This window comes from Schistocerca nitens, chromosome 5 (genome assembly GCF_023898315.1).
Source record: "Schistocerca nitens isolate TAMUIC-IGC-003100 chromosome 5, iqSchNite1.1, whole genome shotgun sequence".
Lineage (NCBI taxonomy): Eukaryota > Metazoa > Arthropoda > Insecta > Orthoptera > Acrididae > Schistocerca > Schistocerca nitens.
Genome location: NC_064618.1, coordinates 605167652 through 605192956, shown reverse-complemented (window position 1 = coordinate 605192956; position 25305 = coordinate 605167652). Strand labels below are relative to the sequence as shown.

Below are 25305 nucleotides of genomic sequence, written 5' to 3'. Positions count from 1 at the left end.
AGTTATGATTTGGTGGACTGTCGAATGTTTCACATCCCTAAAAACACCAATTGGGTGAGTGAGATCCAGAAATTTGTCAAGGATGTTGGTGTACTGTCCAGGGTACATAACTTGTTTTACACTGAAGAAAGTGGACTGCCATTGGCGTACATCTATTTTTAAACTTGTGGTTGCATTTGTGTGCTGGGCATTTGTGATATCAGCAAGCAGCAGTGTCTGAGAAAATCTGCACCCAGGATTGGCTTATTGACATCAGCCACAGTGAAGGTTCATGTGAATATGTGGCATAGTACAAGATCCAAATTTCATTGGTGTGTGCATTACATTTTGGTTGTTGAATTATTTTCAGCTCTGAAAGGCAGTGCCTTGATGGCCCTGCAGCACCTCAGCTTGTCTCTCAGGAATATTGAGAGGTCAGAACCTGTGTCTACAAGGTATCTGACGCCACCAGCCTGTTCCACCTCGAAGAGATGCTTTGGTATCGTGTTGTAGCGAATGCATCTAAGCCCAATTGCAGCTGGCATTTGAGGGTGATCAGGACTGCCAGAACTTTTTCCCATCATTTCTGAAGTGGGTGTGGTTCCAGCAGATACTGTTTGGCAGCTAATCTGACATCTGCAGCATACTGATAGAGCAGCTAATGCTGCATTGCTGCTTGCATGAGCCAGATTGCCAGTAGCTGGATCAGGAGCCACTATAATAGCTGCTGCCATCTGTCTGCTAGTGTGACAATCTGTCAACCTGCATGCTGAGAGCTGCCATATGTGTGGCCTTTGGCATGTGTAACTGTAAAGGTGAGGGAACAGTGTTGCTGGCTGCTACTGCTGCAGTACAGGGTGCTGTCGTTCACCTAATCAGCCAAGTCGGCAATGGCATCCAGTTGCATGCTGGTCTGCAGGGCTATGACTGCTTGCACCTATGCTGGGAAGCTGCACACCCAGACAGCACGCAACATCAATTCCAGAACAATGTCACTGTGCTACGCTCCGCAGATGATGCAGCTACTTAGATGGCCTCTTGTCACTGCACTGCTGTTGGCACAGCAACTGATGCACTCATTGTTCTTGCCATGACAAAATCCAATGGATCAACTCCTCCTTCAACCATTTATGTGGGGACTACATTGGTGGGGTAGTAATTACATTCTGAACTTTGGAGGCATAATTCTGGTCGAGCTGTCTCATGGCATGCCCGAATTTGGCAACAGTATGTTATTGCTCAAGAAGAACACCTCCAATTTCCTGAACAACATGAATGTGTTGCAAGGCCAAAAGGCAGACAGGCTGACCATCCAGTGCTTGTCACTACACCAGCGGCAGTAGGAAGTGTCAGTATGGTGGGCTTTGCATGCCGAAATTTTCATGAGCTGTCTCCAGGCACGTGAAGACCATGTGTGTGCAGGGTGTGCCTATAACTCACTCTCAGGCCTCTGATTGTGCATTAGCAGGTTTTCTATACTCTTTTGCAGGTCCTGTAATGTCCCATCATGGATTGGAGTCAAGTTCTTGCACAAGGGGAAAGTAAACAATTAAAAAAAAGAAAGTTAACACAAAAAGACACATTCACCCACCCATCGAAACGCACACACACACACACACACACACAAACACACACCAAAAATAAAGAGGTCGTACAAAGTACAAATGTTTCACGGATGAGCATAGAATTTTTCATTTGCTAACGAGGTATTGTCCACACACGAGGATGTCAGTGTCACTCCACTCACAGTTCCACGTTACACAAGCCAATGAGAGTTCCTAACTAGTGAAGTGGGAATGTGTGGGATTGCTGCTTACAAGTTAGTGGTGCTGTGGGCTGGTCTTAATGCTGCACCCACGCAGTATGCTCGGGGTGTATGAAGTGATGATGGTAATTGACAAAAAACATGGCCACACAATGGTACATTTACTTGTGCCAGAAACACACACAACCAATTAACAATATCTTGTAATGCTGAAAGTCTGTGCTCTCACTATTGTTTGGTTGCGGTAATGGGTGTTGCTCAATAGATGTGCTCATGTGCTCGAACACTGTCCCATGGAGAGTGTACACTCCTCAGTGATTGACCATGTGGTCTGATCGCATAACTGTGGGAAAAATGATGTACAATTAATGGATGGAACTGATAACAGTGTTCCAACTTGTGGGGTGCCCTACACTTCATGGTTGCGATATAATGAGATTGATGAACTGACAGCACTGTCTAAATAATCCTGTACACACTGTGGAAGCTCCCATTAAGTTCACACCACATGGGTAGTGGCAGGCAGATTCACACACCTGGAGACTTGTCTACAATGGCCCTTGCTTAGCTTGGCACTGGTCTGTACTTTGTCTTGTGCATGTCCATGCGGATCACACTATTCCCAAGATTTTGTCTAATGGTAAATCTGCAGTCTCACCAGTGGATGCTGGGTACTGCTAGCTTGTACTGGCTTAATAATGGTTTACACATTTTTGGCATGGTTGCCACAGGCTTGATGTTAGAGTTTCAAAGATATTTCCAGCTTGAAAATTGGCCTTATAAGGTTGCTGCAGCCATTTGAGGCAAATATGTCCTAAGTGTGGAGTTATTTTGTTGTCTTCTTCCATAATCACTGCATTTAGAAGGGTACCTGATGCTTTTTTCCTTCACCTGTTCAGATGCATGCCTTGGCTGTCTACTAAAATTATTTATCTATAACACAAGTATTCCTGAAATGCTCGCAAGTCTTTGATATATTAAAATTCATAGCCTCATTTACACAAAAATGGGACCGAGCAATGTCTCTTTGGAATGTTTACACAAAATCATAACCTTATTGCAGGCTGCTTAGTTGGAATTACCGATTAGGATCACATAATTGTTCTAGAACTAAAACCTCTCCTTTTTGCCTCTGGAGTGTGTGTGTGTGTGTGTGTGTGTGTGTGTGTGTTTGTGTGTGTGTGTGTGTGTGTGTGTGTAACATTCGAGAAAATAAAACAGTAATTATTGAAATGTTCCGAATATGTGACTTACAATTAAAAACAATAATTAAAACGTTCTTGCTGCAGTAGTTTTACATGAAGTAAATAGCCAGATTGATACATATTGGTTGTAATTGTGAATTTTTTAAGTTACTATGCAAAATAATCTTTTGTATCCAATTTTTTTTCTTCTTTACAGATGGGTTTTGTGTGAATAATGTTTTTCATGAACTCCAGACATATTGCTTGATATGCTCATTAAGCTAGGGTTTTTTTATGAAGTGAATAGATTTTAGTGAAATATGAAAATATAACATTATTTACAATACATTTCATAAGCTTGTTCCTGAAAAGCCAGTTACATATGTTTCTATTACTGTGTTTTTACTTTGGGATGAAGTATAAATTTAACACATATTAATGGTTATTTTGGATTTCATGGTTTTCTATACAAAATAATATTTTAATCAGCTCCAGTGATGCAAAATATGTAATGTTGATTTTCTTTTAATTAAAATTTGGAACTTTGTAGCTAACATTTCCTTAAGTTTCAGATATATTACTTGAAAATATAAATATAATGTAGATCAAAAATCTCTCACCAAGTGGTGGCAGAAGAGCACACATAAATAAAAACATATTACAGTTTGCAAGTTTTTAGAGCCAATGGCTCCTTCTTTTGACTGAAGGGTTGAACGGGAAGGAAGAGGGTTGTAGGAAAAGAACTAGTGAGATTTAAGAAAAGGGGGCAGAGTTTGGAGAACTCATCCAGGATCTTGGGTCAGGGAGACTTACCAGATGGGATGAGAAGAAAAGACATATTGCTTGGTGTGATTTACAAGGTGATTTTTTACGAAATGCACATATTTCATCAGAATATGAAAATATGCTGTTTGTTTACAATTTGTTTCAAGAAGTTACTTTTGAAATACTACTCTGTTACTTCATTAGCTACTCAGAGCTTTACAGGTGTCTTTAACATTGCATTCTGTCATATAGCTTGTGGCAACATGTGCAGGTAAAATATAGAGATATGTGAGATGTTTGCTATCATGTTGTATACTGGTATGTAGTGCTGTAATATTCAGTTGATATACTTGTTTGGCCCATTACAACTGATACTCTCTGCTAACTTAACTGTTAAATGATGGAAAAGCTGGAGGCAGCATTGCAGTTGATGAAGGTATTGCTGGAAGCACTTGTTGGACAGTCAAGGGCATTTTCTGTTCTGGAAGTTGCAGAATATGCTTCAAGAATTGTGTTTTCTGTGGTTTCCTGGCATCATGGTTCTTACGATGCTAGTTGTTGGTGCTGTTCCCCCACCACCCACCCACCCACCCATTGTTTCTGCTGTTATTTGGCCAAAGCTGTTCAAGCAACTGTTCATATAGTGCAGTTTGTTACTGCCAAGGTGTAAGAAATTGAGTACACTTTGTTGTTCATTGGTAAACTTGTAATGTCTGAACTACCTCATTGCTAATTTAATATCATCATCTGACCACATTGGATTAAAATCACACACAATTCAAAAATGTTTCTGGGACAAGGGCAGTCTGTAGAAAGCAGACAAATAATAGTTCCAACCATTCCCTTTCCATTTGGAAACCAGTCTGTAGCCATATTTTGACAGCAGCACGATCACTAAGAATTATAGGAATGCACTTGTCATGGACAAATCCATCTAGTGAGGTCTGGAGGTGAATAACTTCCTCGAAGATGTCAGTTAATAGTGCCCATGCCATTGCAATCACCTTTATTTGCAATCTGGCACTATTGGACATATCCATGTTATAGAGTTTGGCCTTTGTATACATGGAAACATGTTTGTAGTGCATCATGTTGGCCTGGTAGTTGAAAACTTTGCTGCAAGCACATCTCTGGATGTTCAGTACTGATAGTGCTATCGGACAATAACACCTTAACATAGGATCCAGTGGAGCCGTTACTCATCTACATTCACTCTTTCCTCAGCTCAGAATAGTTCTACATGTTGCTTCCTTTGGGCCTGCCTCTATAGCTGAGTGGTCGGTCTACATGACTGCCAAGCAGATGACACGGTTTTGATTCCTGATACTGGTAGAGATTTGTCCTTGGTCAGAGGACTGGCACTGGCTCCACTCAGCCCTGTGATAGGAAATTGGCTGATTAGTAGCAGCTCCAGTTCTGCTGATCAGGCTGGTAGAGCAGTATGCTGACCGTGCACTCCTGCATACTGCATTGAATTGACACAATTGGCTGATGAACCATTCGGGCCCGATTGGCCCGTCAGTCACCAGCATGGTGGAGATTTTCTTTCCCTTTCCTTTTGTTTTCCCTGACGCTTTGCAGAAACTTCACGGTTTTTGTCTTCCCATGAAAATCAGAAATGTCTATTTGAAGTAGATTGCTTGGCCACTGTTATCGAGTTTTTGATGAAAATTGTCACAGCATAAAGACATATTTAAAAATTGGTAAATAGTTATACAATATTATTCCAAGATAAGTAATCTCCTAGTGACATGAGCAGTCTCTTAGCTTCCATGAAAAAAGTAGTACATACACTCTTGTTCAGAAAAAACAGAACACCTTCAGTGAGTAGAGATATGACGTTCATATTCACAGGACATGTACGTTAGTATGTTCTGCAGAAATGATCAGCATTTGAACAATGTTGACCCTTGGGTTCAAGGTCAGCATTGACATTCTGGTGCAACACCACCCACTGGTAAAATATGCCTGCAGCTCTAATTGTCACTATAAACTGAAGGTAATGGATCAGTGTCAGTTGAACAGACGTGCAGGATGCCTCACAGTTGGCTGCACGAACCATACCATCAAGTCAGTGAATTTGAAAGAGGGCGCATCATTGGCATGAGAGAATGTGATACATCCATCCAGGAAGTTTCTGCTTTTGTAGGACCAAGTACAATGGGTGTGTGTAGGATGATGGCTCACAGAAAGCCACAGAATATGATGAAATTAGCCAGGTGGCACTACCCATTAGATTGACACCTCATCCTAAGCCATTGCATTACAGATCTGCGTCCTCCTCGGCTCTGGTGAAACAGTGTAATGCATCATACTCTATCAGGAGTGACAGTCCATCAGTGTTTATTATGGAATGAGTGTGTGTTATCCACTTCTCTGCCTACCTTTGATGAATGTGCAGAAACATGTTAGATAGCAGTGGTGTATGGAACATGTCACTGTAGACAGAAATGGCATTAGATAGTGTTTTTGGACGAATCCAGGCTCTCTTTGTTTGAAAATGATGGCTGCATTTTGGTTCACCACAGACAGAGGGAGCAGCATCACAGTGACTGCATTCGCACATACAGTGCCAACTCGATGCTTTAAGGTGTGGGGTGCTATTGGATATGACCACAAACCACAGGTGGTGCATGTCCAGGGCAGTGTGACCTATGTGAATGACATCCTGTTGCCTGTAGCCATACCCTTTCTACACAACACCCCAGATGCCATTTTTCAGCAAGCCAATGCCTGACCACATGTTGCTAAGTGAACATATGCCTTCTTGGTATAACAGGATGTCAGCATTTGCCCAGGACCACCAGATCAACAGACTAGTGGCCAATCGAATATGTGCGGGATATGATGAAATAATGGGTGCAAAGCTGTGATCCATTGCTGACCACCGCAGATGAGCTTTGGAACCAGGGTGAACGAAGCAAGGATGGCTATATAACAGGATGCCATTTGTGCCTTATAGATGTTGAAGCCATCATGTATGGAACAAGTTGTCAGGGCCCAGGGCAGAGCCTGTGCCTCCTAGGCAACAGGACACATGCTGAACCGAGGTGACTGAAATGCTAATCATTTCTGCAGGACATACTAATGTACATGTCCTGCGAGTAAAAATGTTCTATCTCTGGTGGTTAAAAATGTTCTGTTTTTTTCTGAACATTAGTGTTTATTTCTCTATGGAGATGGCATCATTTTAACCAGACTATATTTTTGTTTGTACAGAATTATTTCATGAATTACATGCTTAATAAGTAAATAAACTAAATAAAGAAAAGATATGTTAATTAAATGGAGCCAGAAAATAGTGTACTCATCAAAATAAAAGGTAACAGCATATAACTGTAACATATATAAATTTTGAATTTGTAAAAAAATCTTTGAGACCAAAAGTTCTGTTAGATAAGGGGAAACAAAGATGAGAACATGTAGTGAAATCAGCATCTAAAAGATGGTTTAGACTCTGAATCAGAGGAGACACAACTGTTTAATATGTGATGCAAATTTACATTGGAATATGAAACAAGTTTTTAAAACCTGGGAGGAAAAAAGTTACAATGAGAACAGTCACTAGATGACAAATTAGGGGTGAAGAAATCGGAATAATACATATATCAGAGATGGAAAAGAGGCAATGGTGGCAGAAAGAGAAAAAGGTATCAAGACGTAAACTCTTATATTAAAAGATACCTCAAAACCTAACAAATCTGGATAAAAGAGGCTGACTGGGAAAAAGAGGTTACAAAACAATGAAACCCATGAAGATAGACAAAAATATGTAAATTATGCTGATAAAGCCAAAACCCTGGAAAGAGGAAGACGGGGTTAACAAAACTGTAGAAAAAAATAGTGAAGGACATCAGTAAGCAACATGAGAACAACAGAAATTATTTAAGATTGATGTCAAATGCAATGCACATGAACATGCTGGAGACCAAGTTGTCAAGAGCAAGATTCTCTGATTCTGTTATTGTAAGAAAGTATCCACATTATATATTTGATGAAGCAGATTCAGGTTCCTGTCATAAAGAAGACAAGGTTCACAGCAGAATATTGTAATTTACTGATATTGTCAGTGTACCTGCATTTAATCATTTGTAATGAAATGTGTGATTCACATGATATGTTATGTGACATGTCTATCCACAAAGAAAATTGTCTTTGGTCAAGTAGGTTTTATCTGAGGTAGAACTGTAGTAGAGAGTTAATGGTGGGCAAGTAGGACATGTTCTGTAATATTTTAAAAAATTGATGTATAAAAAGCATTATGTAAGTAATAATTATTTTTAATTTTGTAATCTGTTTTACAGAAATCATTCTTGCAGACGAGGGAAGAGAGGGTGAAGGTGAAGGAGATATGGAAACACAGCTGGCATCTCTTCGACATAGGGTGTCTAACAAGGTAGTTTCTTTGACATTATTTTTAGCTTTGTATGGCAATTTTAATGGTGTATAAATTTACTTACACAATTTTAGATTGTGTCAGTGTTCTGGTTAAATTCAGATAGCTGTTTTAAATCTTACAGCAGGAGTACAAAATTGATGCTCAGAAAACAATTGGCAGCAATTAATTTCTTAGTGTAGGAAAAATGTCTTTGAATAAGTGGTTTTGAATAACTGCTTCAGAATTTTTAAATTCTTACTTGATTTGGATAATTGCTTTAGAAATGTTTTATTCTTATTTGATTTATAAGCAGGTCAGGTGCTATTTTTTTCTTTTAAGAAGATTTTTTTCTGTTAGGAGTTTAAGAAATCACTTACAAATTTAGAGTGGTTTCTTGTCAATTAGCAGACATTTTTGGATGGTGTAAATATAAAAGAGACTGCTCCCAAGGTGTTTTTGCCTTACGCAGGAAATGTTCCGACTAAAATCTGTCATCTTTTTGCCAAACACAATATGCAATGTACGTTTCTTGATAGCCCTCAATGAGCAGGTCTCTTCGAGGCTCTATTATGGATGATATTACCTGAAGATTGCTGATGTAAGTGATATACTAGGCTCCAACAGCCAAGTCTTGAAGACGTGCCACCTGCAAATGAAAATAAAAATCTCACAAATTTCCTGTATATATCTACTGTTACTATGATAACTTATTTTACAGTTTTCTTTTGCGAGTAGCATTTCTTGGCAGGAAGATGTAGGAATAAATATCACTCCCCTGGAGTAAGTAGAAGAGAGGTATTGACAGAAGTGCAGCAGGAAAAATTTTATGTTTGTCTTATCATCCATTGCACATATTTAACCTACCAGGAAGTTTTAAAACTGCATGTATTGTGATGTAGAGATAGGGTTTATTCTAAAGTTGACATTTGATTGCCTTATGACTCCCTAAATATTGATGATCTTCTTCTTTTTTCTGTCTTTCCTTTACTTATTTTTTATTTATCCTGCTTGGCACCAAGCTCTTTCTTTGCTGAACAGCAGATTGATCATCTGCTACTCTGTGCAATAACATGTTCTAATTAGAAAATTCTTGATGCAGTCATATCTGATTCCAGTTATTTTGCTGTGCGTATAGCAGTGAACCCTGCAGTATTTTCCAATTGCTAAATATGGGTGGGAATTGGATATACATACTAAACTCCTTCCACCCTCTTCTCTGTCCCATCTCTTTGCCCCCTTCCCCCTCTTTGGTGACCTCCTCCTCCTCCCCCTCTCTCTCTGTACATAACCTCCTCCTCTTGTAATGCCGGAAATGCATATTCTCCTATTTCCATCTATTGTACTATAAATTTTTTTCCTTGTTTTGTTACCTCAAGATATAACATTTCTGTGTCTTTATATATTGTAATTGTTTTACCAAACATTCCACGTAGGAAAAATATATCTACAAACAAAGATGATGTGACTTACCAAATGAAAGTGCTGGCAGGTCAACAGACACACAAACGAACACAAACATACACACAAAATTCAAGCTTTCGCAACAAACTGTTGCCTCATCCTTTCGTCTTTCCCTCTCCTTTCCTGATGAGGCAACAGTTTGTTGCGAAAGCTTGAATTTTGTGTGTATGTTTGTGTTCGTTTGTGTGTCTGTCGACCTGCCAGCAATTTCATTTGGTAACTCACATCATCTTTGTTTTTATATATACATATAAACATTCCACGTGGGAAAAATATATCTAAACACAAAGATTATGTGACTTACCGAACGAAAGCGCTGGCAGGTCGATAGACACACAAACAAACACAAACACACACACAAAATTCAAGCTTTCGCAACAAACTGTTGCCTCATCAGGAAAGAGGGGAAGGAGAGGGAAAGACGAAAGGATGTGGGTTTTAAGGGAGAGGGTAAGGAGTCATTCCAATCCTGGGAGCGGAAAGACTTACCTTAGGGGGAAAAAGGGACGGGTATACATTCGCACACACACACATATCCATCCACACATATACAGACACAAGCAGACATATTTAAAGACAAAGAGTTTGGGCAAAGATGTCAGTCGAGGCGGAAGTGAAGAGGCAAAGATGATGTTGAATGACAGGTGAGGTATGAGTGGCGGCAACTTGAAATTAGCGGAGATTGAGGCCTGGTGGGTAACGGGAAGAGAGGATATATTGAAGAGCAAGTTCCCATCTCCGGAGTTCGGATAGGTTGGTGTTGGTGGGAAGTATCCAGATAACCCGGACGGTGTAACACTGTGCCAAGATGTGCTGGCCGTGCACCAAGGCATGTTTAGCCACAGGGTGATCCTCATTACCAACAAACACTGTCTGCCTGTGTCCATTCATGCGAATGGACAGTATGTTGCTGGTCATTCCCACATAGAATGCATCACAGTGTAGGCAGGTCAGTTGGTAAATCACGTGGGTGCTTTCACATGTGGCTCTGCCTTTGATCGTGTACACCTTCTGGGTTACAGGACTGGAGTAGGTGGTGGTGGGAGGGTGCATGGGACAGGTTTTACACCGGGGGTGGTTACAAGGATAGGAGCCAGAGGGTAGGGAAGGTGGTTTGGGGATTTCATAGGGATGAACTAACAGGTTACGAAGGTTAGGTGGACGGCGGAAAGACACTCTTGGTGGAGTGGGGAGGATTTAATGAAGGATGGATCTCATTTCATATATATATATATATATATATATATATATATATATATATATATATATATATATATATATATATATATATATATATATATATATATATATCTAAAAAGAAAGATGATGAGACTTACCAAACAAAAGCGCTGGCAGGACGATAGACACACAAACAAACACAAATATACACACAAAATTCAAGCTTTCGCAACAAACTGTTGCCTCATCAGGAAAGAGGGGAAGGAGAGGGAAAGACGAAAGGATGTGGGTTTTAAGGGAGAGGATAAGGAGTCATTCCAATCCCGGGAGCGGAAAGACTTACCTTAGGGGGAAAAAAGGACAGGTATACAATCGCGCACACACACACACACATACAGACACAAGCAGACATATATCACGTGGGTGCTTTCACATGTCTGCTTGTGTCTGTATGTGTGGATGGATATGTGTGTGTGTGCGCGATTGTATACCTGTCCTTTTTTCCCCCTAAGGTAAGTCTTTCCGCTCCCGGGGTTGGAATGACTCCTTACCCTCTCCCTTAAAACCCACATCCTTTCGTCTTTCCCTCTCCTCCCTCTTTCCTGATGAGGCAACAGTTTGTTGCGAAAGCTTGAATTTTGTGTGTATATTTGTGTTTGTTTGTGTGTCTATCGACCTGCCAGCGCTTTTGTTTGGTAAGTCTCATCATCTTTCTTTTTAGATATATTTTTTCCACGTGGAATGTTTCCCTCTGTTATATATATATATATATATATATATATATATATATATATATATATATATATATATATATATATATATATATATATATATATATATATATCTGTGTGTGTGTGTGTGTGTGTGTCGATGTATAATTGGTTTGTTTTGTAAATATTATTTGTATTTTTACGCTGGGTCTGGCCTAGGGAAAACTATGCTCTCGAACGATTACATCGATAGGTCGTGTGGAGAACCAAAGTGTTAAGGATCTATGGTAGTGTTAACTTTGCCACATGGAGCGTGGGAGAGGGAGTCTGGCAGGAGTAGGGCAGTGGAGCAGGTGTGTTGTGTGATGCTCCCACGAGTTGCCGCATTTTCAGGGTTTGGCAGCATGTAATTGCGCTCGACTTGCTATGATAGTTTCTGACATGGTGTCGCAGACGGGAAGCATTAGCTGTTGCACATCAAGAGCCCATTTCACCTGGTGACAGTGTCGAGAAGAAGGTGCGCCAACATCCAGCTTCTGCAATGGCGACAGCCGACAATTAGTGACTGTCACCGCCTCCTCGACCGATGACTTCAAACCTTCAATCAACCAGCAAGGAAGACTGGAAGCACGTAAAGGTTTAGAACTGTATGGCAGACCTCAGCTTTTAAAATTGTTCCATTCACAAAATTACAGCAACTTAGCATGAACCTTTGTTGCTCATTGTCCCAATTGTATTACCAAGCAGGGTCCCTTCCTTTTCCAGAATGAACCCGGGTGTCACTGAAATTCAAACGCCAGCATTAAAGTAATATCATTCCATTTCACTGCTTTAATTTCAAAGTTCAGTTAAAGTATTCATAGCTGGCTACAATATTTAGATTACACAAGCACAAGCGAGTTTTGTTACCATATTTTAGCTTACCTGTGACTGCAGCTCAGCTTGGTACGTACTAAATTTTACTATTGTTAATTGTTCAGAATCATTTAATTCAGGTTCAAAGTTAAATCTCTTATTTCTAAATTGCATAGATTCAGGTAGCTTCTGAAATGATTGTTGAGGTAGCCCAAGACTAACCTTATTTTATTGAATTTCTTAGTGCTTCAGAAACAAAGTTCACTGTTAAAATCAGCCACTAAATTAACTTTCAATTTTCCGGTTTTATTGAATCTTTTGCTAAATTAAGTCAGAGTGTAGCGAAATTTATTACTTCTGACAAACATTCAGTTTTCACACAAGATGTGTCAACCTTCAGTTGCCACGCTTTGAGTGTTAATTATATGTGCATTAATCTTTCATTTTCAGTTATTATAGTAGTTGTCCATAGGACTGGCGACCGTAATTTTCCCCAAATCTCAAATATCTAATTAATGCCAATTAATTGTTAACATAACGACCGCACATTTACTTTCTTTATTAATTTTACCCTTTTCTCAAAATTAATTTCCACCAATTTCATTTGCATTTTTCCTTTCATTTAGATGTGACCCTTTCCTCCCTCTTTACTGATGAATTAACTTTGGTGATGATTGCTTTTTCCCAAATTTCCATTAGGTGCACGCGGTTTAATTTTTCACTGCCATTAAGGTCGATAAGTGAGGGGGAGTTACACTCTCCTCTCTCTGGCCATCCCCTCCTCCCCCTTCTCTATGTCCACTGCCCCCACCCCCCTACATACACACCCACCCATCCCCATTCTCATATTCCCCTTATGATTTTGAGCCTTGTTTGTTGTTATTGCAAGTGAAACCTTGAATATAGATTCAGGTATGAATTTACTTAAAACGAATGGGTAAATTGGTTGGGATCATTGATATATGAGGTTAGAGAGACACCTCTGCAGCTGTTGGACCTATGAGAATAGCAGCTTCAATTATAATATTTTGTGTAGTTTTAATTTGTGAATGGACTATTCAGATTCTGTAGTGTAGCATAATATAATAAATATACAGCATATATTTATCTGTGTTACGGCATAAAGCCAGGCGACGGCACACCAGTCGGGAACGATGGCGCAGAGAAGGCTGTGAGGAGGGGTCAGCCAATTGCATGCTGACCAACCTGCCTTCCAGGATGACAATGTGACAGCAGAATTCCCTAGGTGAAGAGGACATAAGCCCCATGCCCGAATGGTGGCGGCCCAGTTCAATAGTTGCTTCAAAATTGGCCACTTGGATAGCAGCATTAAAGTTAACCACTTTGATAGCATTTCAGGACAGACTTTTGTCAGTTGGAGATTAGCAGTCACTGCAGAGACATTATTTCATATGTCACCCTTGTTTGAGATACAGCTGTGTAATTGCCAAAGTTAAGTATTATAAGTTTGTTATTGTCAGCATAAGTTAAGTATCTTAATTTTCTTATTGTCTAGCAAACCGAGTAGGCAGGATTCCTAGACACAACAAGATTAGTGATGGGGTGTAAGAATAACATAGCGACAACCTGTTAACATCTGAACCCTGAGCAACTGCTGCCAAAGATCTGTTTTTGTTGTGGGCTTTTGTGTTTTGCTGGCATCTTAATTTTGCCTTGTCTTTTCTTTGTGGGGGTGTGTTTACATGTTTTAACAGTGTCTCTTATAGTGTTTTTCTTCTATTCAGTGTTGTCAGGTGGGCATTGCAGACATTTTCTTTGCTTGTGTGCTTATTTTTACTGCTTGCATTGTCTGTTTATGGCATTTACCTATTCCAAAATGGGCAACCCACCTCTTCCAGTCCTGCTCAGGCACCTCAGCTGCAAGCAATAGATACTTCGCAGCTAACACAGATGTTTCAGTTTCAGATGCAGCAGATTGCAACCCTTATCAATACGGTACATCAGTTACTAACAAACCAAATAACTAATGCAGCGCAACATGCTCCGAGCGTAATGCCACCTTTTCACCTGTTAAAGAAATGGCTCAAGTGGTTGCAACAGTATGACACCCACATCATTGCTCACAAAGTATCACTTAATGTGAAACTGCATTACTTTTTGTCAATGGTAGGAAGTGCAGTCTTTCGCCTCATTCAGAAATTGTTTCCTAATACCATTCCGAGTGAACTTTCCTATGATCAGGTTATAGGTTGTCAAACTAACTATTGTGACCACTGAGTGACTATGGTGGCAACTATGTACCAATTCTTTCTTTGCAGAAAAGGTCAGAACAAACTTATTGTGAGGGGGGAACAGATGTATAGGGTATGACAAGGAAATGCAAATGCAAATGTGCTTGAGGTGCTTTATATTTAGATGTTATGTTGCGTGATGCAATTGGGTACAATGTAATTGATGTCAAACTTAGAGAACAGATTTTGAAACAGTCACATCCATCATTTCATCATTTAGTGCAAATTCTAGATCAGTATGATTCAGGTGCCGTAGCGGCTGATAAATTTGAGCATCCACTAATTTGTCGGGTTGAGTCTTCCCTTGCTAATAACTGGCCCAGTAGGCAGCAACAGCATGTGCATGCCAAGCCACATAAACAGTTCTCTAAACAGGCAAACAGAATTAAGTCATGCCCTCGGTGCTATTCAAGGCACAAACACCAGATTGCCCATCCAGATAAGCACAGTGTTACTCTTGTGGCAAGAAGTGTCATGTGCAATCCATATGTTTGCAACAGAACAAACATAATAATTCTGCCCACTCTCAAAAATCTAGTCACAAGGCCCATGTAATCAATGCAATTTATTCAAAGCTTGCTGTGGGCATTAGCACAACTAGCAAGCAAACAGTTTCTTCAGTGCTATGCCAGTCCAATGTACGTTTTTTTCATTTGCATCGTAGTGGAAAACGTATGAATTTCAGCTGCTGGATTGTAACACATATGAACTGTTAGGCTCCTCATGCACTTGACAGTTTGTAATGGACAAGACATTCCCATTCTCAGAACATGTACTTTGGCTGCTATGTATTGCTCGCATACATGAACTGTGACTTCCGCTGTGCTACAACCATGCAATTGTGAGAACATATTTGGCCTTGATTTGTTTGGCTTTCAAATTCAGGACAATTTGTTGTCAGTGACTGCATTTAATGCCAAAGACAGTGTAGCTAGCTTGCTGAATGAATACCCTGAACTCTTTTCTGAAGGTTTAGGCAAGGCTAACAGTTTTCTTGCATATATTACTATGAAAGACAATGCTCAGCCCAAATTTTGCTGGGCCAGAACTGTTCCTTTTCCAATTCGGGACAAAGTGGCTGCTGAACTTAAAAGAATTGCAAGACAGCAGAGCTATTGCACCCATACAAGCTAGGCAGTATGCAAGTCCACTGGTTTTGCTCCCCAAACCTACAGGTTGCATTCGCTTCTGCGTTGACTTTTAAGTCTACAGTCAACCCACTAACTGTGATTGATACTTATCCATTGCCATGCCCAGAGGATCTCACAGACAGATTAGGCACTGGTTGCTACTGTTCAAAAATTGATTTGCGTGATGCATATCTTCAAATACCACAAGAAGAAGAATCTCCAAAAGTGTGTGTTGTGAACACTCATTTGGGCTTGTTTAAATATTTGCTTTTGCCCATTGGCAGTGCTTCTGTACCTGCCATTTTCCAATGGTATTTGGAACAGCTGACTAGTCAAATACCAAACTGTTCAAACTATTTGGACAATATTGTCATAGCAGGTTGTACACATGAAGAATACATTGCAAATTTGCGTGCTTTGTTTTGTGTGTTATGCTGGACTAAAGTGTAGACTGAACAAGTGTGATTTTGTTAAACCTGAGTTGCAGTATCTTGGTTGTGTCATAAACAGTCAAGGTGTACATCCTCTTCAGTTAAATTTGTTAGCCATATGTGACCAGCCAGTTCCTCAAAATGTCACAGAATTGCAGTCAGTATTTGGGAAAATGAACTATTATATGAGGTTCACATTGAATGCTGCACAAATTGCAGCTCCATTGCATCACTTGCATTGCAAGAATGTCCCCTTTGTTTGGACAGATGAGTGCCAAGAAGTTTTTGAAAAACTTAAAGATACATTGCTCAGTGATTGACACTTGATTCACTTCGATTCTGACAAACCAGTTGTGTTGCAATTTGATGCTTCTTCTTACAGAATCAGTGCAGTGCTTTCACACAGAATTGGTGATAAAGACAGACCTATTACTTTCACATCAAAAGTATTGTCCAAAGCTCAATCTAATTGTTTACAAATAGAGAAAGAGGCATTGGCTATTGTGTATGATGTCACCAAATTCTACCACTATTTGTATGGCAAAAAGTTCTACTTAGTAACAGATCACAAGCCATTGCAGTCCTTGTTTCATCCAATGAAGCCAGTTCCTGTTCGAAGTGTCCAAAAATTGCAAAGACAGGCTTCATTGTTGTCTCAATACCAGTACAAGATTGTGTATCATGTGACAGCTCAACATGGTAATGCGGATGCACTTTCTTGTCTTCTGATTGGCCCCGATACAGATTTTGACACTTCTGCTGCATCTTGTTGTTGTTGTTGTTGTTGTTGTGGTCTTCAGTCCTGAGACTGGTTTGATGCAGCTCTCCATGCTACTCTATCCTGTGCAAGCTTCTTCATCTCCTGAATCTGCTTAGTGTATTCATCCCTTGGTCTCCCTCTACGATTTTTACCCTCCACGCTGCCCTCCAATGCTAAATTTGTGATCCCTTGATGCCTCAAAACATGTCCTACCAACCGATCCCTTCTTCTAGTCAAGTTGTGCCACAAACTTCTCTTTTCCCCAATCCTATTCAATACCTCCACATTAGTTACGTGATCTACCCACCTTATCTTCAGCATTCTTCTGTAGCACCACATTTCAAAAGCTTCTATTCTCTTCTTGTCCAAACTGGTTATCATCCATGTTTCACTTCCATACATAGCAACACTCCATACAAATACTTTCAGAAACGACTTCCTGACATTTAAATCTATACTCGATGTTAACAGATTTCTCTTCTTCAGAAACGATTTCCTTGCCATTGCCAGTCTACATTTTATATCCTCTCTACTTCGACCATCATCAGTTATTTTACTCACTAAATAGAAAAACTCCTTTACTACTTTAAGTGTCTCATTTCCTAATCTAATCCCCTCAGCATCACCCGATTTAAATTGACTACATTCCATTATCCTCGTTTTGCTTTTGTTGATGTTCATCTTATATCCTCCTTTCAAGACACCGTCCATTCCGTTCAACTGCTCTTCCAAGTCCTTTGCTGTCTCTGACAGAATTACAATGTCATCAGCGAACCTCAAAGTTTTTACTTCTTCTCCATGAATTTTAATACCTACTCCGAATTTTTCTTTTGTTTCCTTTACTGCTTGCTCAATATACAGATTGAATAACATCGGGGAGAGGCTACAACCCTGTCTCACTCCTTTCCCAACCACTGCTTCCCTTTCATGCCCCTCGACTCTTATAACTGCCATCTGGTTTCTGTAAAAATTGTAAATAGCCTTTCGCTAACTGTATTTTACCCCTGCCACCTTCAGAATTTGAAAGAGAGTATTCCAGTTAACGTTGTCAAAAGCTTTCTCTAAGTCTACAAATGCTAGAAACATAGGTTTGCCTTTTCTTAATCTTTCTTCTAAGATAAGTCGTAAGGTTAGTATTGCCTCACGTGTTCCAACATTTCTACGGAATCCAAACTGATCTTCCCCAAGGTCCGCTTCTACCAGTTTTTCCATTCGTCTGTAAAGAATTCGCGTTAGTATTTTGCAGCTGTGACTTATTAAACTGATAGTTCGGTAATTTTCACATCTGTCAACACCTGCTTCTTTGGGATAGGAATTATTATATTCTTCTTGAAGTCTGTGGGTATTTCGCCTGTCTCATACATCTTGCTCACCAGATGGTAGAGTTTTGTCATGACTGGCTCTCCCAAGGCCATCAGTAGTTCTAATGGAATGTTGTCTACTCCCGGGGCCTTGTTTCGACTCAGGTCTTTCAGTGCTCTGTCAAACTCTTCACGCAGTATCTTATCTCCCATTTCATCTTCATCTACATCCTCTTCCATTTCCATAATATTGTCCTCAAGTACATCGCCCTTGTATAAACCCTCTATATACTCCTTCCACCTTTCTGCCTTCCCTTCTTTACTTAGAACTGGGTTGCCATCTGAGCTCTTGATATTCATACAAGTGGTTCTCTTCTCTCCAAAGGTCTCTTTAATTTTCCTGTGGGCAGTATCTATCTTACCCCTAGTGAGACAAGCCTCTACATCCTTACATTTGTCCTCTAGCCATCCCTGCTTAGCCATTTTGCACTTCCTGTCGATCTCATTTTTGAGACGTTTGTATTCCTTTTTGCCTGCTTCATTTACTGCAATTTTATATTTTCTCCTTTCATCAATTAAATTCAATATTTCTTCTGTTACCCAAGGATTTCTATTAGCCCTCATCTTTTTACCTACTTGATCCTCTGCTGCCTTCACTACTTCATCCCTCAGAGCTACCCATTCTTCTTCTACTGAATTTCTTTCCCCCATTCCTGTCAATTGTTCCCTTATGCTCTCCCTCAAACTCTCTACAACCTCTGGTTCTTTCAGTTTATCCAGGTCCCATCTCCTTAAATTCACACCTTTTTGCAGTTTCTTCAGTTTCAATCTGCAGTTCATAACCAATAGATTGTGGTCAGAATCGACATCTGCCCCTGGAAATGTCTTACAATTTAAAACCTGGTTCCTAAATCTCTGTCTTACCATTATATAATCTATCTGATACCTTTTAGTATCTCCAGGATTCTTCCAGGTATACAACCTTCTTTTATGATTCTTGAACCAAGTGTTAGCAATGATTAAGTTATGCTCTGTGCAAAATTCTACAAGGCGGCTTCCTCTTTCATTTCTTCCCCCCAATCCATATTCACCTACTATGTTTCCTTCTCTCCCTTTTCCTACTGACGAATTCCAGTCACCCATGACTATTAAATTTTCGTCTCCCTTCACTACCTGAATAATTTCTTTTATCTCGTCATACATTTCATCAATTTCTTCATCATCTGCAGAGCTCGTTGGCATATAAACTTGTACTACTGTAGTAGGCATCGGCTTTGTGTCTATCTTGGCCACAATAATGCGTTCACTATGCTGTTTGTAGTAACTTACCCGCACTCCTATATTTTTATTCATTATTAAACCTACTCCTGCATTACCCCTATTTGATTTTGTATTTATAACCCTGTAATCACCTGACCAAAAGTCTTGTTCCTCCTGCCACCGAACTTCACTAATTCCCACTATATCTAACTTTAACCTATCCATTTCCATTTTTAAATTTTCTAACTTACTTGCCCGATTAAGGGATCTGACATTCCACGCTCTGATCCGTAGAATGCCAGTTTTCTTTCTCCTGATAACGACATCCTCTTGAGTAGTCCCCGCCCGGAGATCCGAATGGGGGACTATTTTACCTCCGGAATATTTTACCCAAGAGGACGCCATCATCATTTAATCATACAGTAAAGCTGCATGTCCTCAGGAAAAATTACGGCTGTAGTTTCCCCTTGCTTTCAGCCATTCGCAGTACCAGCACAGCAAGGCTGTTTTGGTTAATGTTACAAGGCCAGATCAGTCAATCATCCAGACTGTTGCCCCTGCAACTACTGAAAAGGCTGCTGCCTCTCTTCAGGAACCACATGTTTGTCTGGCCTCTCAACAGATACCCCTCCGTTGTGGTTGCACCTACGGTACGGTCATCTGTATCGCTGAGGCACGCAAGCCTCCCCACCAACGGCAAGGTCCATGGTTCATGGGGGATGCTGCATCTTGTTGTCACACAATGCTCAGTCTTTCTATAAGAAAATTGCACAGGCCACAGAAGTTGAATCAGATTTTAACGTTTTGCTAAAATAAATTTGCACATCTTGGCCTTGCTCATTACACAGAATAAAGAGCTCTGTAGTGTGCCAATACTTTGGACATCAGCAAGGTGTGATTCTTGTTCAAAATGACAGTGGACAGTCACATGTGTTGATCCCCAAAGCTTTGCAAAAAGAAGTGTTGCAGTTACTTCACCAAGAACACTAGAGGACTGTTCGTACGAAACAGTTTGGGCATTGACACTGTACTTGGCAGGGTATGGACACCCAAATAGAACAGATGATGTCAAAGTGCCATGCATTTGCAGAAAATCAGTCTGCTCTGCCACAGAAATTCTCTGCTTGGCCTAAGTTGCAACCACCATGGAAACGGGTGCACATTGACTTTGCAGGACCTTTTTGGAACACTCGTTAGTTGATTGTGGTAGACTCTTATGGCAAGTTTCCTTCTACTGTGCTTATGAACTTGATGATTTCATGTAGCACAGTTCAGGCACTGTCCTCTGTTTTTTGCCTTGAAGGTTTACCTGAAGTCATAGTGTCAGACAACAGCCCTCAGTCCACGTCAGATGCATTTGAAACATTTTGTGAATGCAATAGCATATAGCATCTAACTAGTGCACTGTTCCATTTTCAGTCAAATGCCAAAGAAGAATGTTTTATCAGAACCTTGAAGCAGCAGATGGTCAAACTTCGCACTGCACATGCCAGGGATCAAGCATTGCAGCTGTTTGTCACCTCCTATTATTTGCATCCATGAGATGGACCATCGCCAGCAGAACTGCTTCACAGCTGCCACCATCAGACACTGCTCCACCCAAGTCAGCATTCGTCATTGAAGGAAGGAAGGAAGGAAGGAAGGAAGGAAGACTGCAAGTATTGCTTCGTGCCCCATGATATTGTGTTTTTCTGGGTTTTAACTGCAGCAGATGGTGGGCACAAGACAAGATCCTTCGTCGACTTGGTACATGCATGTATCTCATTTCAGGCCCAGACAGATTGCAGCGCCAACATCAAAATCAAATTCGCCACTTTCATGTGCGTGGTGATCCTTCTGTATCTGTTCCCCCAGATTCTTGGATCCTGAGGACAGGGCGGCCACAGCAGCCATCAGAGGATGTCATCACAACATGTGGGATGACCCCATGGAGACGGAGCCTTCGCCTCCTCTGCCTCATCTTGTCCTACCAGTGGAGCTGGACCCACCCATGCCACAGTGGCTAATACCATCTACATTATGGCATGGGCCTCAGGAGGTGGATGTGTGCCCTTCTGGGCATTTTCCAGGGGATGTTTCCACCAGACCAAAGGCCGGATGGCGGGGTGCAACTGGAAGTCTGGAGGGGGGGGAGGGGGAGGAGAAATGTCACAGCATAAAGTCAAGCACCAGCATGCCAGTTGGGTACCTAAGAGCAGAGAAGGCTGTGGGCTGTGAGAAGAGGTCAACCAATCACACACTGACCGACCACCCTTCCAGGGTGACAACACGACAGCAGTGTCTCCTAGGTGAAGAGGATATAAGCGCCACACCCGACTGGTGCAGCTTCAGGATTGGCCACTTGGATAGCAGTATCAACATTAGCCACTTCGATAGCATTACAGGACAGACTTTTGTCAGTTAGAAATCAGCAGTCACTGCAAAGACTGATTATTTCGTATGTTGCTCTTTGCTTGCATCATATCTGTGTAATTGCCGAACCTAAGTATTGTAATTTTCTTATTGTAATAAAACTCATTAATGCGAGTTGTTTGATTGTTTGTCTAGCAAACCGAGTAGGCAGGATTCCTAGACACAACTATCTCAATGTTTAGTAGAGTATTATGGAAAAATCTGAACTAAATCAGTCAAGAACTTTTCAAGATGTTTGGTGACAATGTTTCTCCTTCCTGTATTAAGTATATATTTGTGTATTGTCTATATTTAAAAGCAAACATATGGCCTACGTTCATTCAAATGTTCATTAGAATAATGTATAAAAATTTGAAATACATCAGTCATGAACTTTCCAAAATTTTTGATAGTATATTAGCCTATGTCCATCTGAATGTTCATTAGAATATCATGTAAAAGTTTGAAGTAAATCAGTCAAGATATTTTTGAGATTTTTGGTAACAATGTTTCATCTTTAGGAATTACATACATATAATTATATATTAAAAATATACAGCCTGTGTCCCTCCAGATGTTCTTTGAGTATTGTGTATAAATTTGAAGTGAATTGGTCAGGAACTTCGCAAGAGTTTTGGTAACAATGACTATGTCAGTTGGAATCTTCATTAGAGTACTGTGAAAAAATTTAAAGTGAGCTGGGATGACTTGATTTCCTGGAAAAGTCATAATGCTGGGTAAGAACCAAGGCACAAGGAGAAAAGGATAGAAAAGGGTGGGATGAATTGATGGAATCACAGAAGTAGTGGATTCCAACCTGAAAAGTCTACAGGAGATAATGCAGCACAGGAGAAATTGTTGTGCTGTAGATCACGGGGTCACGGAGAGTGGTAAATGACTAAATGATTAGATAGATAGATAGACAGAAAGAGAGAGAGAGAGAGAGAGAGAGACTTATACTTCATCTCTTGAGAGAAGCAAAGTTTTTACCTGATGAAATATTGGCCATCTGCACTTCTGTGAGCTTTGTAAGCAATCTAAACTATGATTTATAAAGAGCAGCTAGCAAAATGTTAGAATGATTCAAATAAGGGATGAAATTTTCCAGACATGAAATCTGTATTTTCATTGTATTCATGTGAGGGTTGTCACACTTCCTGCAATCTGCCAAACAAAAACTTTTTGTGGTCCAAGAGACTCATTCTCAGATCTGATTGCTATGCAGGATCTCTCAGAACTAAAGTACCAAAGAGAGGACACATTATGTTTGTCAAAATTGTATAAGGAGTGGTCTTTACTGAAGTTACGTGTACATGCAGCGCCAACATGGGGAAGGCAAATGGCAAAAATGATGTATTACTGTCAGAGATTGTAACTAAAACCTCCTGTTTCAAGCCAAGACAGAGAGCATGGCATTGTTATGCAAGTTGAAATGGCCTTTCTTTGTTTGTGATTACATGCTGAAACAAACATTCCCTAGTAAAAGTAATTTATCTCTAAAGGATACCTGAAAGGAAAAATGTAGGTTCTTCCTTGGCAAGGTGAAGTCATGAGGAGAGCTCTTTGGTTTACTCTAGTGGACACAATGGCATTCTGGTGAGCAATTCAAGTTGCAATAAAATAATTGATATACTAAATTGTGAGCGTTGACTGCTCACTAGCAACCCTCAGTAACCTGTTAACCACAGTGGTGATCCCAAAAACGGTGGACTGTTCATTCTTTCAAGATGCACACTGCATGTTACAACAATGAACAAAGGCCTACTCTGGCGAACTTGCTTCACCAGAAGCAATAAAGCTGTTCCATATGTGTCAAAGCAGCTGACAATAAACTTCATTCAAACATCATTTCATCCACAATAGATGCAACAAGATGGTCAGTTTCCACCGCAATGGGGTTTTCCACCGCAATGGGGTTTGCGCCACCTGCCACTCAGCTGTGGTAACAATGCATAATCTATAATGATTTCTCTAGTGTGGCAGTCTACAATGCATCCTTCATGCCTGCTGCACTTACCACAAATTGTCCACAGGAACAGGGTACCTTGTCTGACAATTCTGCTTCTGTGCTGGTACATAACCTCTCAACCATGCTGGTTGAGAAACCATTACATGGTCTCAGGGCTAGAACGATGCTTGCCTCAACCTTGCTACTCCTCTGGTTTTTGCAGAAAATATTATGTGCACTGGGTGCTCATGTGCGCTGGGCAATGCCCAGAAGTCTCCCTGCAAATAACAGGCAGAACATTACAAATTCAACAAGTGCTTAGTGATCAGACAATTAAAGTGGGTATGGTGTCTAAACTTCTGGTGTTCATCTGGATCAACCTCAGACATGATTTAATATCGTAGAACTAATTCTATATTGCTAATATTTTTAAGATGATACACTCAAGTTTGATGCTGTTCTCTATAACTTTGTTGAACCTTCACATCTCTTAAGTGATTTAATTGCTTCTCCACCAACCTCAAATACATCTGAGATTATTACACTACCGCTATTGTCATGTGTGGCCCAAACACTGGATCAACAAATCAGCTGTGTGCTTTATGAAGAAACGCTGGAACATAGAAATCCATTGCAGTTATGGTAGCATTTTTGAAGTGCAATTAATTCATGCATCTTTCCTGACCACAAATTATGGAGGATTAGGTTGCTAAAACTACCATCGTCACTATGAGCTACGTCAATTTCTCACAAGCAAGATGCTATTGACATAAAACTACAATTGGCTGATAGAATTTATGCTATTTCCAAGTTGGATAGTATTATGCAGCAGAAGGACTGCCATCTTTCTCTCTCTATGAAGGCCACCACTGTGTTCCAGCAGTTACAGTATGGTTCTAGAAAAGTATGAGCTCTCAAGATTTTGAGCAGAGACTGCTTCATGAAGTGTGAGGCTCCATGGGACGCACTTGCTGTAGTGATCTGTTAACTAACTGAGAGGTGATAAAAGCTGACGACTGAGCATTGTGCAAAGTCATTGCTCTCAAGTCCATGATTGTGTGTGTGTGTGTGTGGGGGGGGGGGCATGCAAGTAACTATGGTACCTCCACACTCAGGCAGATATGTTCGTATCACACAAGGTTTGGCAGGAGAGCAAGAAAATGCATTTCTCCATGCTCTTACAATTCCCAATGCAGCACCATGACCATCAGGGCTTTGAAAGACAGAAAGACTTAACATAAGGAAGGTATGGAATTTGCATTGTAGGATGGACACAAAACCCAAGATTTTTGTGTGTGTCAAGTTGTCAGGGTGCATTTCATAATTGAGCCAGGAACATCTGTCAGTACAGTTCCAATGGACAAGTTGTGTGAGTTCCATAAAAAGACAGGGCTTTTCATTAGGGTGATTAATGACACACTGGTATGGAACTATGGAATTACACCTTTAACTGGGAGTTTGGAGTGTTCACAGTACCCCAGATGTAAAAGTTTACTGGTATTTAGTGAAGCATGTTGGTCACTCTGTTGAGTGCCTTTTTAGCTTTGTTCAAAGGG

The 25305-nt window shown here is 40.4% G+C and overlaps 1 protein-coding gene across 1 annotated transcript in view; it reads left to right on the top strand.

The window, feature by feature from the left end:
* The window catches only part of LOC126260604 (uncharacterized), a 216449-nt gene extending 194325 nt beyond the window's left edge, over positions 1-22124 (top strand). The window contains exons 6-7 of the mRNA XM_049957941.1: positions 7998-8089; positions 20830-22124. Of these exons, the coding sequence (XP_049813898.1) occupies positions 7998-8089; positions 20830-20952 (215 nt within the window). The 3' untranslated portion in view covers positions 20953-22124. The remainder of the gene's footprint in view (positions 1-7997; positions 8090-20829) is intronic.
* The last annotated feature ends 3181 nt before the right edge of the window (positions 22125-25305 follow it).